Source organism: Cladophialophora yegresii, assembly GCF_000585515.1.
Source record: "Cladophialophora yegresii CBS 114405 chromosome Unknown aczIN-supercont1.6, whole genome shotgun sequence".
NCBI lineage: Eukaryota > Fungi > Ascomycota > Eurotiomycetes > Chaetothyriales > Herpotrichiellaceae > Cladophialophora > Cladophialophora yegresii.
In genome coordinates, this window is record NW_006913050.1 from 2362966 (window position 1) to 2374561 (window position 11596).

Consider the following 11596-nt stretch of genomic DNA (forward strand, 5'->3'; position numbering starts at 1 on the left):
TCTAACAAGGACGGGAAAGAGCATGCAGCCGCCAGAGTGAGCTTCGCACGAAGCATTCCTGGGACGTCACGGACCCACGGTGTCCAGCAAGATCTTCTGAGCTGCCATACCTGGTTCCTCCCTACCATCTTCGTGCGTAGGCAATTACTCTTCTTCGTTCTCCCTGGCCGAGCTGTACTGAGACTCCAAGCGGTGTCCTCTCGGTCTCTCTGTCTCTCGGTCTCTCTGTGTCTCTGCCACTCCAAGCAGTCTCCACTCTCTCCCTGCGCGAATGCTGCAAAACAACTTCCTTGGCGTCCGGTTGGCATCCTGCGGCCAGACAGTGACCTAATAGTATAACCACCCTACAACATGCTACGCAACCAGCATCGTCGCGACATTTATATACGCCGCTGTCTCGATAAGATCAGCACCTAGTAGCAAGCACCGCGATGCATGGGGCTCATTCTCTGTTATTGCCAGCGCCATCCTCGTCACCGAAACTTGCCGTCTTCTGTCCTTTCAGTGGTCAGTTCCACCACTAGACTGGTAGCTGTACCATTGACGGTTAGAAATGCCCGCGACATTCTCAATGCATGGTAATGTTTCCCCGTCTCTGCACCTGCATCCTGTAGTACTGTCTGCGCTGTGTAAGCTGTGTACCGCGCGTACTTGTCCGAACCTGCCCTGAACGGACGACAAACCGACCAGCGTTTCCCAGCTAATTACCTAGTGCACGCTGACGCGAGAACACCGACGAACGGTTCGGGCGTTTTACAGTAACCACCTCAACGGCCGAACCTATGGTCTGAAACTGTGAATCAGATCTGGAACTGGAACAAGAGTCGGGCTCGGAACATGTCGCACAAAGATCACTTATTCTAGCAGCAAACGAGTACCCATTACCTGCGAGGTAGATACTCCGAGTGGGCCATGCCATGCCCGCGTGGCTTGGCAGATCTCCCACCCTCCAAACGACTTCCAACCGGACCACGAAATATTCCTGTTCTGACGAAAGGCAGGCCGAACTGAGCCGCAACGTGTCATGCGCGTTGTTTCCAGGCCCAAGGCCGGATCTGCGAGGAAGAAACCCAACGAGCCACTCCCGAGGGCCCCTTAGCCGCCACAGCCTCGCGCCCAGGGGAAAAGTGCAGGGATTTCCCAGCCACCCAATGAATCTCCGGTGCCTCGACGCCGTCACGACAACCTCACGGCGCGTAGAACGGAGCACGGAGCACGATGCACGACAAAACTCCATAGTTACGCCGGGGTCGTGTTTCAGATTATCGAAACCAAGATGTGAGAGGTGAGTGCTGGGAGGTGAGAGGTTGTTTCGGACTCGGCACCTACTGTAGCACGCAGTACGCAGCATGTTAGCAGAAGGCTACCTACAGTACCAACCTTACCTGCCCATCTACCTACGCGTATCGCTTGTCGGAAAGCTTGGACGACATGTCACGACGTGTTCATGCAAGACTGGGATGCATGGATTGGGGATGACGAATCTGACCTTGGTCAACGCTCGGTTGGTCGTTTAATCGGTCGGTTGGTCACCCGAGTTTCGAAGATTGCGAGCATGTTGATAAAGATGAGAGTTGCTCTAATTACAGTATTTGAGTTTTTGACGGCCTGGGAATCATTTACTATAGCTAAAGAGGACGAAACCTCCGATATCCAACGTTGAACATCCACTATCCTCTAGAGGCCATGTCTTCCACAATAGCCAGAACAGCATCAACATCAACGACGACGACGCTGCCAACGTCAAGTGACACGGTGCTCCAGTCTACCAAGCCTATTCCCACGTCCTCACTCTCACCCTCCATATCAACAGCAGCAACGTCGACACAGCCCCGACGCACAGACAACAGCCATCCCGCTCCCTCACGACCCAGCCTCCCCCGCCGCTCCTCCTCCCTGCACAAACTCCTAATCACAAAACTGAGGCCCCTCCCTTTCCAGTACCTCTGGTGGGTATGGCATTCGAAATCCAAATCCGCCGCCGCAACGCAACCGCCACGCCCGTTGTCCTTCTCCCGACCCACCGTAATCGACGCCTACCAACTAAACCTGCTGGTCGAGAACGTGGCGGACATTGGGGCCTTTTACCGCATCTTCAACAACTTGCCGTGGACGGCCATCCGGGGAGGCGAGAGTATTCACATCTTCCGGGCGGGGGTCCGGCCCTTGTGGGAGGACGAGGAGAATAAAAGGGGAGGGAGGTGGTTGATTCGCGTGAGGCCTGAGATGACCGATGCACACGCAGATACGGACGAGCACGCGCGAGTCATAAGTGATGACGCTGCAAAGGACGGGAGGCGGAAAGACGTGAGGACTTGGGAGGAGGTGTGCCTGCTGTGTTTGGGCGGGGAGTTGCAGAGTGTGATTGCTCAAGGTATGCACGCCACGTCCGTTTCATGAGATTTTCGTTCGCATTCGCGCGCCTGCTGACTCTTATCTACCGCGCCAGAAAGGGACCATATCCTCGGCCTGTCCTTCTCGCCGCGGGCCAACTTTACGCATATTGCGATATGGACCAAGCAGGGCGACAATCCGCGGAGTATTCTGCTGTTGGAGCGAGCTATCCTCAGGGGCCTTTCCGCGGATCTGAGACCAAACACCAGCGCCGATTTCAACTATCGAAGACATGCCGATAAGATGGGGCTTGGGAGTGGCGTGGGCGTGGGCGTGCAGATGATGCAAAGCCGACAGCAGTCGCAAGTGGGGCAAATGATGGGCACGTTCCAGTCTTCCCTACCGACGACAACCTCAGCGGCAATGGGTCGACCTGGACCGATACGCGCATTGACCGTGGGATGAGGTGCTTCGTATCTCTGTGTAAATACCAGCAACAACGTGCCACCTGTTCGGTGGAAAGCCCTCTTTAACGTCCTGGGACATATCGGTCGATTTTGACAGAGTCGCGGTCGCGGTCGCGGTCTCGACCAGCGTCGCCAGCTCGGTCGCGCTCTCGTCGGCGGTCATCACGGTCACGGCGATCATCACGATCACGCCGGTCATCTTTCCTGTCGTCTCTTCGGTCATCATGACGATCATCTTTCCTGTCAGCTCTTCGATCATCACGACGGTCGTCCTTCCGGTCATCTCTTCGGTCATCTCGTCTGTCGTCCCTTCGGTCATCGCGCCGGCGGCTTCGATCTCTCCTGTCTCGCTCGCGGTCGCGGTCACGGTCACGGTCACGATCCCGATCTCGATCTCGAGACGGTGACCTCTTTCTCTCGCGATCTCGGTCTCGACTTCGGTCACGATCGCGTTCTCGATCGCGGTCGCGGTCGCCACGATCTCGCTGTTGCTCCCGGTATCTCTCCCTGTCCCTGTCACGGTCCCGAGACCTGTCCCGTTCACGGCTTCGGTCTCGACGGCTCTCCCGGTCACGAGTGCCTCGATCGCGGTCTCGATCCCGGTCCCTGTCCCGATCACGATCAGTCTCGGCTCGATCCTTCTCACGGTCCCTATCTTTATCACGTTCACCGGCCTCCCGATCACTCCGGTGACTGTCGTATTTTCTGCGTGAGTCCTTTTCAGAGTCTCGCAAATGACGCCTCTGTCGATCACGCTCGCGCTCTTCCTCCGTCCGATGAGTCCCTCCGCCAGGAACGTATCGGTCGATGCCCAATGGTGATGCGGACCGAGGCCGCCTCTCCCGAGTGTCCCTAGTCGTTCGCTTTTCCTGGGTTGGCGATGGAGAAGCCTGTCGACTGCGTGCCTCGCCCTCTTCACGGTCTCTGCTTGGGCTTCTGGCGTGAGGCGTATCAGACTTGACCTTCTCCTTTTCTTGGACAACAGAAGACCTCCTATCGCGGGACCTAGTTTTCTCTTTTTCTTGAACGACAGAGGACCTCCTATCACGGGACCTGTCTTTCTCCCTTTCTTGAACAAACGATCGGGGTTCCCGAGATCTGCTTCGGCGTCTGTGGCTGTCTCGAGATCTGTCTCTCGTTCTTTGGGCATAACGGTCCGAGGTAGAAGCATATTTGCGCGAACTATTGTGGAGTTCGGACTTTTCAAAATCATACGCAGGTCGCTCTTTAGCCTTTGCGGCCATTTTCTTGCCTTCGCTGAGGAGTAGCTCAAGCGCCGTAGCTTCCAGATCCTTCTCGTCCGCCTGTGCCACGTCTTTGGTGGTGGTGGTCGCAGCGGCTGACTCTGTGATTGAACCGCGGCGATCAGTGCTTCGTCTGCGCTCCCTCTCACGGTCGCGATCTCGACTGCGGTCCCGCTCAACCTCACGATCACGGTCACGGCCGTGGTCGCGATCTCGGTCTCTGTCGCGGTCCCGTTCCCTGTCTCGCTCTCTTTCGTATCGAGCATGTCTTTCCCGTCTCTCCTCCTCGCGTTTCCTATGTCGTTCGTCTCGAGCCTTGACGCGTTCGGCCTCTTTTTCTTCCTCTTCCTTTCTCCTCTTCTCTCTCGCAATTCTCCTCTCCTCCGCCTCGGCCTCGCGTTTCTTCCTCTCTTCTTCCTCCCACTTGGCTTCTTCCTCCTTGCGCTTCTTCTCCTCCTGCGCCTTGATCTTGGCCTTCAGCTCCGCCGTTTCCCGAAGCAGTTGCTCCATCCTGGACCTATTCCTCTCTCGTTCGGCAGCCCGATTCTGTGTTTCCTGCGAGTATTGTTCGTCACTCTTGCCGCCCCTCTGTTCCTCCTCGGCGGCGACCTCGACCCCAACATCTCCGCGTCGGATATCCCGCACCGCATCCAGCACCGTGCTCAGATGCTTTGCAATCTCGACATCAATACGACTCTCCACGTCTGCGTAGATCCCACTCCTCTCCACGGCACCTTGAATGAGCGTAGCGGCCTTGCCCCTCTCCCTGCTCAAAAGCTTGGAGTCCTTCTCGATCTCCTGCTCCGCAATGGTGTGAATCTGATCCGTCAACGCGGTCTTCGCGTCCGACGTGTTGTAGCTCGCCCAGACTTGCTTGCGGAGGGAGTCATAGCCGCCTTGTTTCTTGAATTTCAGGAGGAGGGCGTCGATGGTGGAGCGTTGCTCTTTGACCAAGGGCAGATCGGAGATTTTAAACCGGGGCCGAAGAGAGAAGGGTGCGTCGGAATCAATCGCAGGCGCGTCAGTCATCATGGCGTCGACCATGGTTGCTGTAGCAGGAGATGCCACAACCTGCGGCCTGAGGACGCTGGCGGTAGAGATATGGGAGAAATGAAGTTGAGGACGGACGCGAATTGCGCGTTTGAAAGTCAGGTGATTACGGCGGAGTAGTGGCGCACGAAGTGATCGCCAGCCTTGCGCTCTGCTCAGCCTCGTGCGCTCGTCACGGACCTCCGAATGGTGTCGAGTGGGCCATGACGATCGATTATTTCGGAAACATTATGCTAGGATATCCCCCTCGAGTTTGCACCTAGGGGTCCCTGTGTGAAACTTTGAACCGAGACGACGGACTGTGAACACATGACACAAGGAACGTGGATGCTGTACATCTGTCATCTCGTTGATTTGGTCGTCTCCTTGACGACTCGAATACATCAATGTTCAATGCTCATGATTGACTCCATCGGGCCCTCGCTATGCAAGCTGTACACACCTACTTATCCCTGGTCTTTTCCCAGGGCCATAAAACGTAATCCCGCGCAACGTGCTTCAGTCGTCGCAGCTTAACCTCAAATGCCGCCTTCTCCATTGCTCTTGGCTGCCTCCCCTGGCGCCTCGCCTGCTGGATCCTCTGCCGGCGGGGACTTGTACTCCTCCAGCACGTTCCTCAATGCCGTTCTCTTAATGGGCTTCGGCAGGAAACCGTTCATGCCAGCATCCTCGCATGCTGCCCGATTGCTCTCGTGGTCAAAAGCCGTGAGGGCGAGAATCGGCGCATCAAACCCGAGCTCCCGGATCCTCTTCGTCGCTTGAATGCCGTCCATCTTTGGCATTTGGATGTCCATCAAAACTAATGAGAAAAGCTTTGGCTTTCCATTCTCATCCTCTGTCGCGGCCAGCGACTTCTGAACCATGTTCACGGCTTGCTCTCCGTCCTCGGCCAAAGTCACGTCGAGCACCTTTTCGAGCTTTAGCAGTTTCAGAATGACCTGCTGATTGACTGGGTTGTCTTCGGCAACAAGGACTTTGAGGGAACCCGAGCTACTTGGGGTTGCCAGTGATGACTTCTTCTCCAAAGGTTTCTGCTTCTGCGCCTTCTCGTTCTCTCGCAGCTTCAATTCCGGATGTTCATCTCTTTCTTCAGGTGTGGATACAGACACTATAGGAGCCAGCCGAGAGCTCTGTTGCGGAAAGCTTTGGCTCCGCTCTTGCTTGGTTTGTGGTGTTGGGGTGGCGGTGCCGTCGACGTTTTCTGAACTCATATTTGCATCGATCAAATAAGGCTGAGAAAACCCGACAAGGCGCGGGACGTCCAGCTGGGCGTCTTTGTCTTGGTTGGTCGAATAGAGCGAATTCTGTCTTGATTGCAATGATCGGACGTCCCGGGTCTTGCCCGACCTAGTGGTGAAGGTCTCGAACTGTACGCTGCTGGTGATACTACCAGCTCTCGGTCGGGCGAGCGAGTCGGTGACAGAGGGGACGACCTCTTTGGTATACCGCAGGGGTATGGAGAATGTGAATGTGCTGCCAATGTCGATGGTGCTCTTCACTTGGAGGGTTCCACCCATCATGTCCGCAAGCTGTGAACAAATGGCTAAGCCGAGACCAACACCGCCGTGCTTCTTGCTGAGAGCCAAGTCTCCCTGGACAAAAGGCTTGAAAATGTCTTGCTGCAAGTGCTCGGGGATGCCAGTGCCGGTGTCTTCGACCTCAAAGTCAAACAGAAGCCCTTTCAAAGATGATTTCGGCTGGAACTTCTCGGGACTAACGCGCTGGAACGTCTTCGAAAGTGTCGCTTGTTGTGAGGTCTTGGAATTCGAGTATTTGACCTCAGGCATATCTTCGGGTTCGACGAAACCTTTGTACCGTATGCGCATTTCTACAGTGCCTTTCGCAGGTGTGAATTTCAATGCGTTGCTCAAGAGATCTGCGACCATGTCAGTATGTGCACACCTCTACGCATGACCGCGTGACCCAAGGAAAGCCTCCGAGTCAAGTAAAGAGATTTGGAGTCCACAAAGAGTGCGTCGGACTCGGACTTACTCATCAGAATCTGAAGGATCCTGTTCTTGTCGCCCCTTAGACCTATTTCCCGAAGAGGCCCAATATCGGCGGGACCCTTGGCCAGGACGTTGGTCTTCTGCCTCTGTATGGCACCAGTCATGTCATGGCGTGCAACAATAACATCTTCTTGGGCTTCTTGGTCGAAATCTCCTGTTACTGGCGGCTCTGTACCGATGAAGACCACCCTCAGACTAATATCCGACTCGGAGGCCTGCTTCTCGAAGATGGATATTAGTTGTGACCCGATGTCGACGAGCCGGAATGTGTCCTCCTCTATGGCGAAATTTTGGCCAATCGAACTGCGACTGAAGGTCAACAGATCATTAAGAAGATGCAACAGCAGATCCGAGGACTTGTAGATGATCTTCAGAGACTGCCGCACGCTGTTCATGTCCTCCTCTTGCATCGCAATAGCACACATGCCGATAATTCCGTTCAGCGGCGTTCTTAACTCGTGCGAGACATTGGCGATGAACAAGGTCTTGCTCTCATTTGCAGCTTCGGCGGCATTCCTTGACTGCTCGAGCTCCGATGTTCTCATTTTCACTCGGTCTTCCAATTTCCGGTATTGAATTGAAAGCTCGTCGGCCATCTCATTGAATGTGCCGGTGAGTTCTGAGAGCTCATCATAGATCACATGCTTCCTCTCCGGCACCCGTTCGGGAATCTTGAATACTCGTACCGGGCGGACTAGATTTTTCTTCTTCGCGGACCGTTTGCAAACATTTTGAAGAGGCCCTTTCTCCTGAAGAAGGTCCGTTTTCTCCAGGGTACTCTCGCTTGCCGTGTCCGATTTTGCAGACGGATCATATGCTTCATACGTGGTGACTGAGTTCTTGGCTGCAGTCCGCAATGCAATGATCGGTTTCACCGCGTAGTGGGCGATTGGGCTGTGCTTCAGTTAGCACGGCAAAGAACGTGATGGTTGCCTGGAGCAATACTCACAAACACACAAGCATGATGGCGCCAACGACAGCAAAAATGGACGCTACGACCGTTTTTTGTAGCTGCTTGATGGGTGCGACAACCTCGCGGTGTGACTGGGCGAAGACCAAAACCCAGTCGACGATGCCAGACGAGACTCTGGCGTAGCCAAGCGACGTTCTAAACCCCTCTTCGTTGTGGGTATACATTAATCCTCCAGCATTATTGAGCTCGCCGTTTATGTCGGACCAAGCGCGGAGAATTGCCGGGTAATCCTTCATAGGAAAGGGCAGATATGGATTGTTAATTCGTGCAGGATGGCGGTTACTGTATGGTGGTAGAACAAATTGTAGTTCGACGTTCGCGTTCTGCTCATCCGTACGACCATCGACACGTTCCGCGAACAAGTTGTCGGGCCGGCCCCCAGGACCAACGATGACAACCTCTCCAGTTTTGCCGAGTCCGACACGGGATCCAACAACATCGTAGAGGGCTTTGGCGTCCAGAACAACAGTCAGCCAACCGAGAATATCGACCCTGCTGGTGTTGTTGTTTATAGGAAGCGTCAAGGAGAGAAGGGAAGAGTTGCTCCGCAGAAACAGCGGACCGAGTAACAAGGTTGAGTTGTTGTCGAGGAGCTTGTCGGCGTAAATTGCATTGTAAGCGTCCGATGACTGATCGTACGTGAGATTAGGGTAGAGTTGAGGGGGATATCCAGGCCCGTCCTCGCCGAGCATGACAGGCGTGCCATTCGCGTATGTGGATGGAAGCGCGATATTGCCAGTGATTCCCGGCCCCGTCAAGTACGTAAGCGCGCGGTTTCCTTGGTCAGGCGTCGTTGTGCGCGGAAAGACAGCTGCTTGAAGAAGAATGGCATTCTCATAGCCGTCCGACAGAGTAACTTCGAGGTTGGTCTACGTCGAAATTAGCATCTCCGACTCCCACGGGAAATCCCCAGCTTCTCACCTTGATACTGTCGAATAACTGCTCCGAGTGGTTGCCGTTATTGAAGTCGCGCATAAAATCCTGGAGCACTTGTCTTGTCGAGATTTGCTGTACTGATGATCTGAACAGAGAGATTTGCTGGGCTACTTGATCGGCTTTGAGATTGGCGGTCACCACGAGCGTCTGTGCTTTTGCCTGTTTGAGATAGTGAACGCTCTGGTACCAGGTGGAGACGGCCAGGACCATCAACGCCAGAAGGTTGGTGAGAAGGATCAAAAGACATAGCTGATCGCGAATGTGCACGCGCAGCCTCATCTTGTTCCGCGGGTGCTGCTCTGGAAGATACCTTTCATACTTCAAAGAGCTTCCGGAGGAGTCGGAAACCAAAGTCGATTGCAGTTCCGGATTACTGGTCCATGAGAGACGTCGCACGGTCGACATGGACTGTGCAAGACTTCAGTGATGAAAGCCTTGATCTTTCGCTCTATCGTCGACAATGAGCATGGCGGAAAATGCGTCAAGGGGAAGAATGTTGAGGTTCACGCTGAATCAGTGCCACGCGAAGTCTCGTGTGGGTGTGGCAATTTTTGCTCCTAATCAAAAGCGAGGCCCTGCCGGGGCCCTGGTGGTGCCGGCCGTACACGCTGAACGCTGAATCCCGCTGAAGAGCAACGCCCCAAGCGAGCAGGAACAGGGAAAAGTCCCCGCTTGGCTGCAGATAAGCTGCCTCAAAAGGGGGCCTTTCCTAATCCTCCAGGCGACCCCGGGGCGTGTCCGGCTGAGCCCCGTCGATCGCCGCTGATGACGATGGATCGAAACAGAAGATTAGCAGCACCAGCAGCATGAACAAATACCGGATTGGGTACTCTTGCATTCGTATGCCTTACCAGACAGGTGCCTCCATGGCCAAAGTCTTCAAGCTCCAGCTGAACCACGGCAAGGACTGTATAGGTCCTGTACAAGTGCCTACGCGGATTGATGGTTCAGGGCCCTACGGCACGCCGCTGTTTTGGGGCAGTACGAGGAGCACCGAGTTTGCCACGTGCGAAATACGGTACATGTTCCACAAGCGCGAAGCAAAACACTGCCATCGCGATCGATCCCCTGGAACAATCTGTGACTGCGGCGAGCTTGACAATGGGACTTTCTGGCACATGTTGCAACAAAACCAGGCTTTGTGCTGTGTAGTCCATAATCGCACCTACTGAGTATTTTCTTTCATCTTCCCAGGGCAAGACCCACGCATGCCCAGGCCAGACGGTGGAATGGGAACCTGTAATCTCTACGGTCGACCATTATTTGCTTCAAGTGCGTTTGTACGGTGTAGAACTTGACGCATTCTGGAAAACTGCGTGTAGCGTCGCTTCACACGATGCTCCTCAAGCCTTGATAGACATTACATCCAAGCTCTTCCAAACGACGACGAGAAGACCACAGCTGCAAATTTATTACCCACGACTTGGGCCATCCTAGCTCTAGCTTCAACCTCCTACAACCACAAATTGTCCCCATAGTTTGACCGCGCACAGCGCGCGAAACATTTTCAACCATGGTTCACAAGGTCCTCTTCTGGGCCGGTTTCGGTGAGCCAGCACCAGCATGCACAATGAGTGCTGGGCCAAGCGCCGGTCGATACTAACGAGCATTCCAGGAATCGCCACACGCTTCGCCCAGCTCGGCATCGAAATGAGACCGTTCTTCCAACGAGGCACGTTATGGGTCTACCCCCTCTTCGCGAGCATTGGAGGATCGTTTGGATATTGGTTGAAGGGTGTGGAGGACCGACAAGTAAAACTGCTACACCAGAGAAAAGAAATGCTCATTGAGAAGAGACGGCGAAGAGCAGAGCGGGAATCTCAATTTACAGGAGCTGAAGGGCCCCCAGCTAGCGAGCCGGCGGGAAACCTGGCGGCCGCGAGTTAAGAAGCTCACTCGAGGGACCACGAGGGGCATTTCGAGAGCTTCGGGACGAAAGGGCCATGGCTAGGGGTCGCAGCCAGCACAGGCATACTCACCAAAGTGAGGACAGTCGAATGAACACCCCCATCCACACTACCTCTGTACAAAGGGACCACGACATCTGCATGGCAATGCATCGTGAAAGTACAGCATTGTCCACTAATGGCATGAAAAGACCAATGATACAACTCTGAGCGCTTCTACGTCGTTATATCGCAAATGCCTCCAATATCCTGCTTCTCTAGTGCACATTTGTCAGATCCCCAATCCTATTTCTCACCCTTCAATCTACCTTTCGATGATACTATACCTGAAAACAGGCAGGACTCTGTTCAGACACTGGATCGCAAACCCACAGGCCGCCTTCAAGCAGCTCGCACTCGTCAGTTCGCTGTTGAAAATAGGCAGGACTTTATTCAAGCACAGGATTGCAAAAAGGAAACTCTCCTTCTAAAACCTGACATTGGTCAATTTCAAAACGAGAAAGCCACCTTTAATCAGCTCACACTCGTCGATTCGCCATTTGCTCTCCATGGAGCGGGTCACGTTCAGATGTACAAGGTACGCTGTGCTGTGCTGTGCTGTGCTGTGCTGTGCTGTGCTGTGCTGTGCTGTGCTGTGCTGTGCTGTGCTGTGCTGTGCTGTGCTGTGCTGTGCTGT

General features: G+C 54.4%; 4 protein-coding genes across 4 annotated transcripts; 2 read left to right on the forward strand and 2 right to left on the reverse strand.

Annotated features, from left to right (window-relative positions):
• Window positions 1-1686: 1686 nt before the first annotated feature.
• On the forward strand, window positions 1687-2400 carry A1O7_08878 (uncharacterized protein; the record flags this gene model as incomplete). The annotated part of the gene is made up of 1 exon (XM_007762867.1): window positions 1687-2400. The coding sequence occupies one exon, from the start codon at window positions 1687-1689 to the stop codon at window positions 2398-2400; it is 714 nt and encodes a 237-aa protein (XP_007761057.1).
• Window positions 2401-2748: 348 nt separating this feature from the next.
• Window positions 2749-5089, reverse strand: A1O7_08879 (uncharacterized protein; the record flags this gene model as incomplete). The annotated part of the gene is made up of 2 exons (XM_007762868.1): window positions 2749-3929; window positions 3985-5089. The coding sequence occupies 2 exons, from the start codon at window positions 5087-5089 to the stop codon at window positions 2749-2751; spliced, it is 2286 nt and encodes a 761-aa protein (XP_007761058.1).
• A 524-nt stretch (window positions 5090-5613) lies between these two features.
• A1O7_08880 (uncharacterized protein) lies at window positions 5614-9292 on the reverse strand (the record flags this gene model as incomplete). The annotated part of the gene is made up of 4 exons (XM_007762869.1): window positions 5614-6971; window positions 7088-7998; window positions 8054-8946; window positions 8999-9292. 4 exons carry the CDS (start codon window positions 9290-9292, stop codon window positions 5614-5616), a joined length of 3456 nt encoding a protein of 1151 aa, XP_007761059.1.
• A 1234-nt stretch (window positions 9293-10526) lies between these two features.
• Window positions 10527-10900, forward strand: A1O7_08881 (uncharacterized protein; the record flags this gene model as incomplete). Its single annotated transcript, XM_007762870.1, has 2 exons — window positions 10527-10560; window positions 10629-10900. The coding sequence occupies 2 exons, from the start codon at window positions 10527-10529 to the stop codon at window positions 10898-10900; spliced, it is 306 nt and encodes a 101-aa protein (XP_007761060.1).
• Between the last annotated feature and the right edge of the window lie 696 nt (window positions 10901-11596).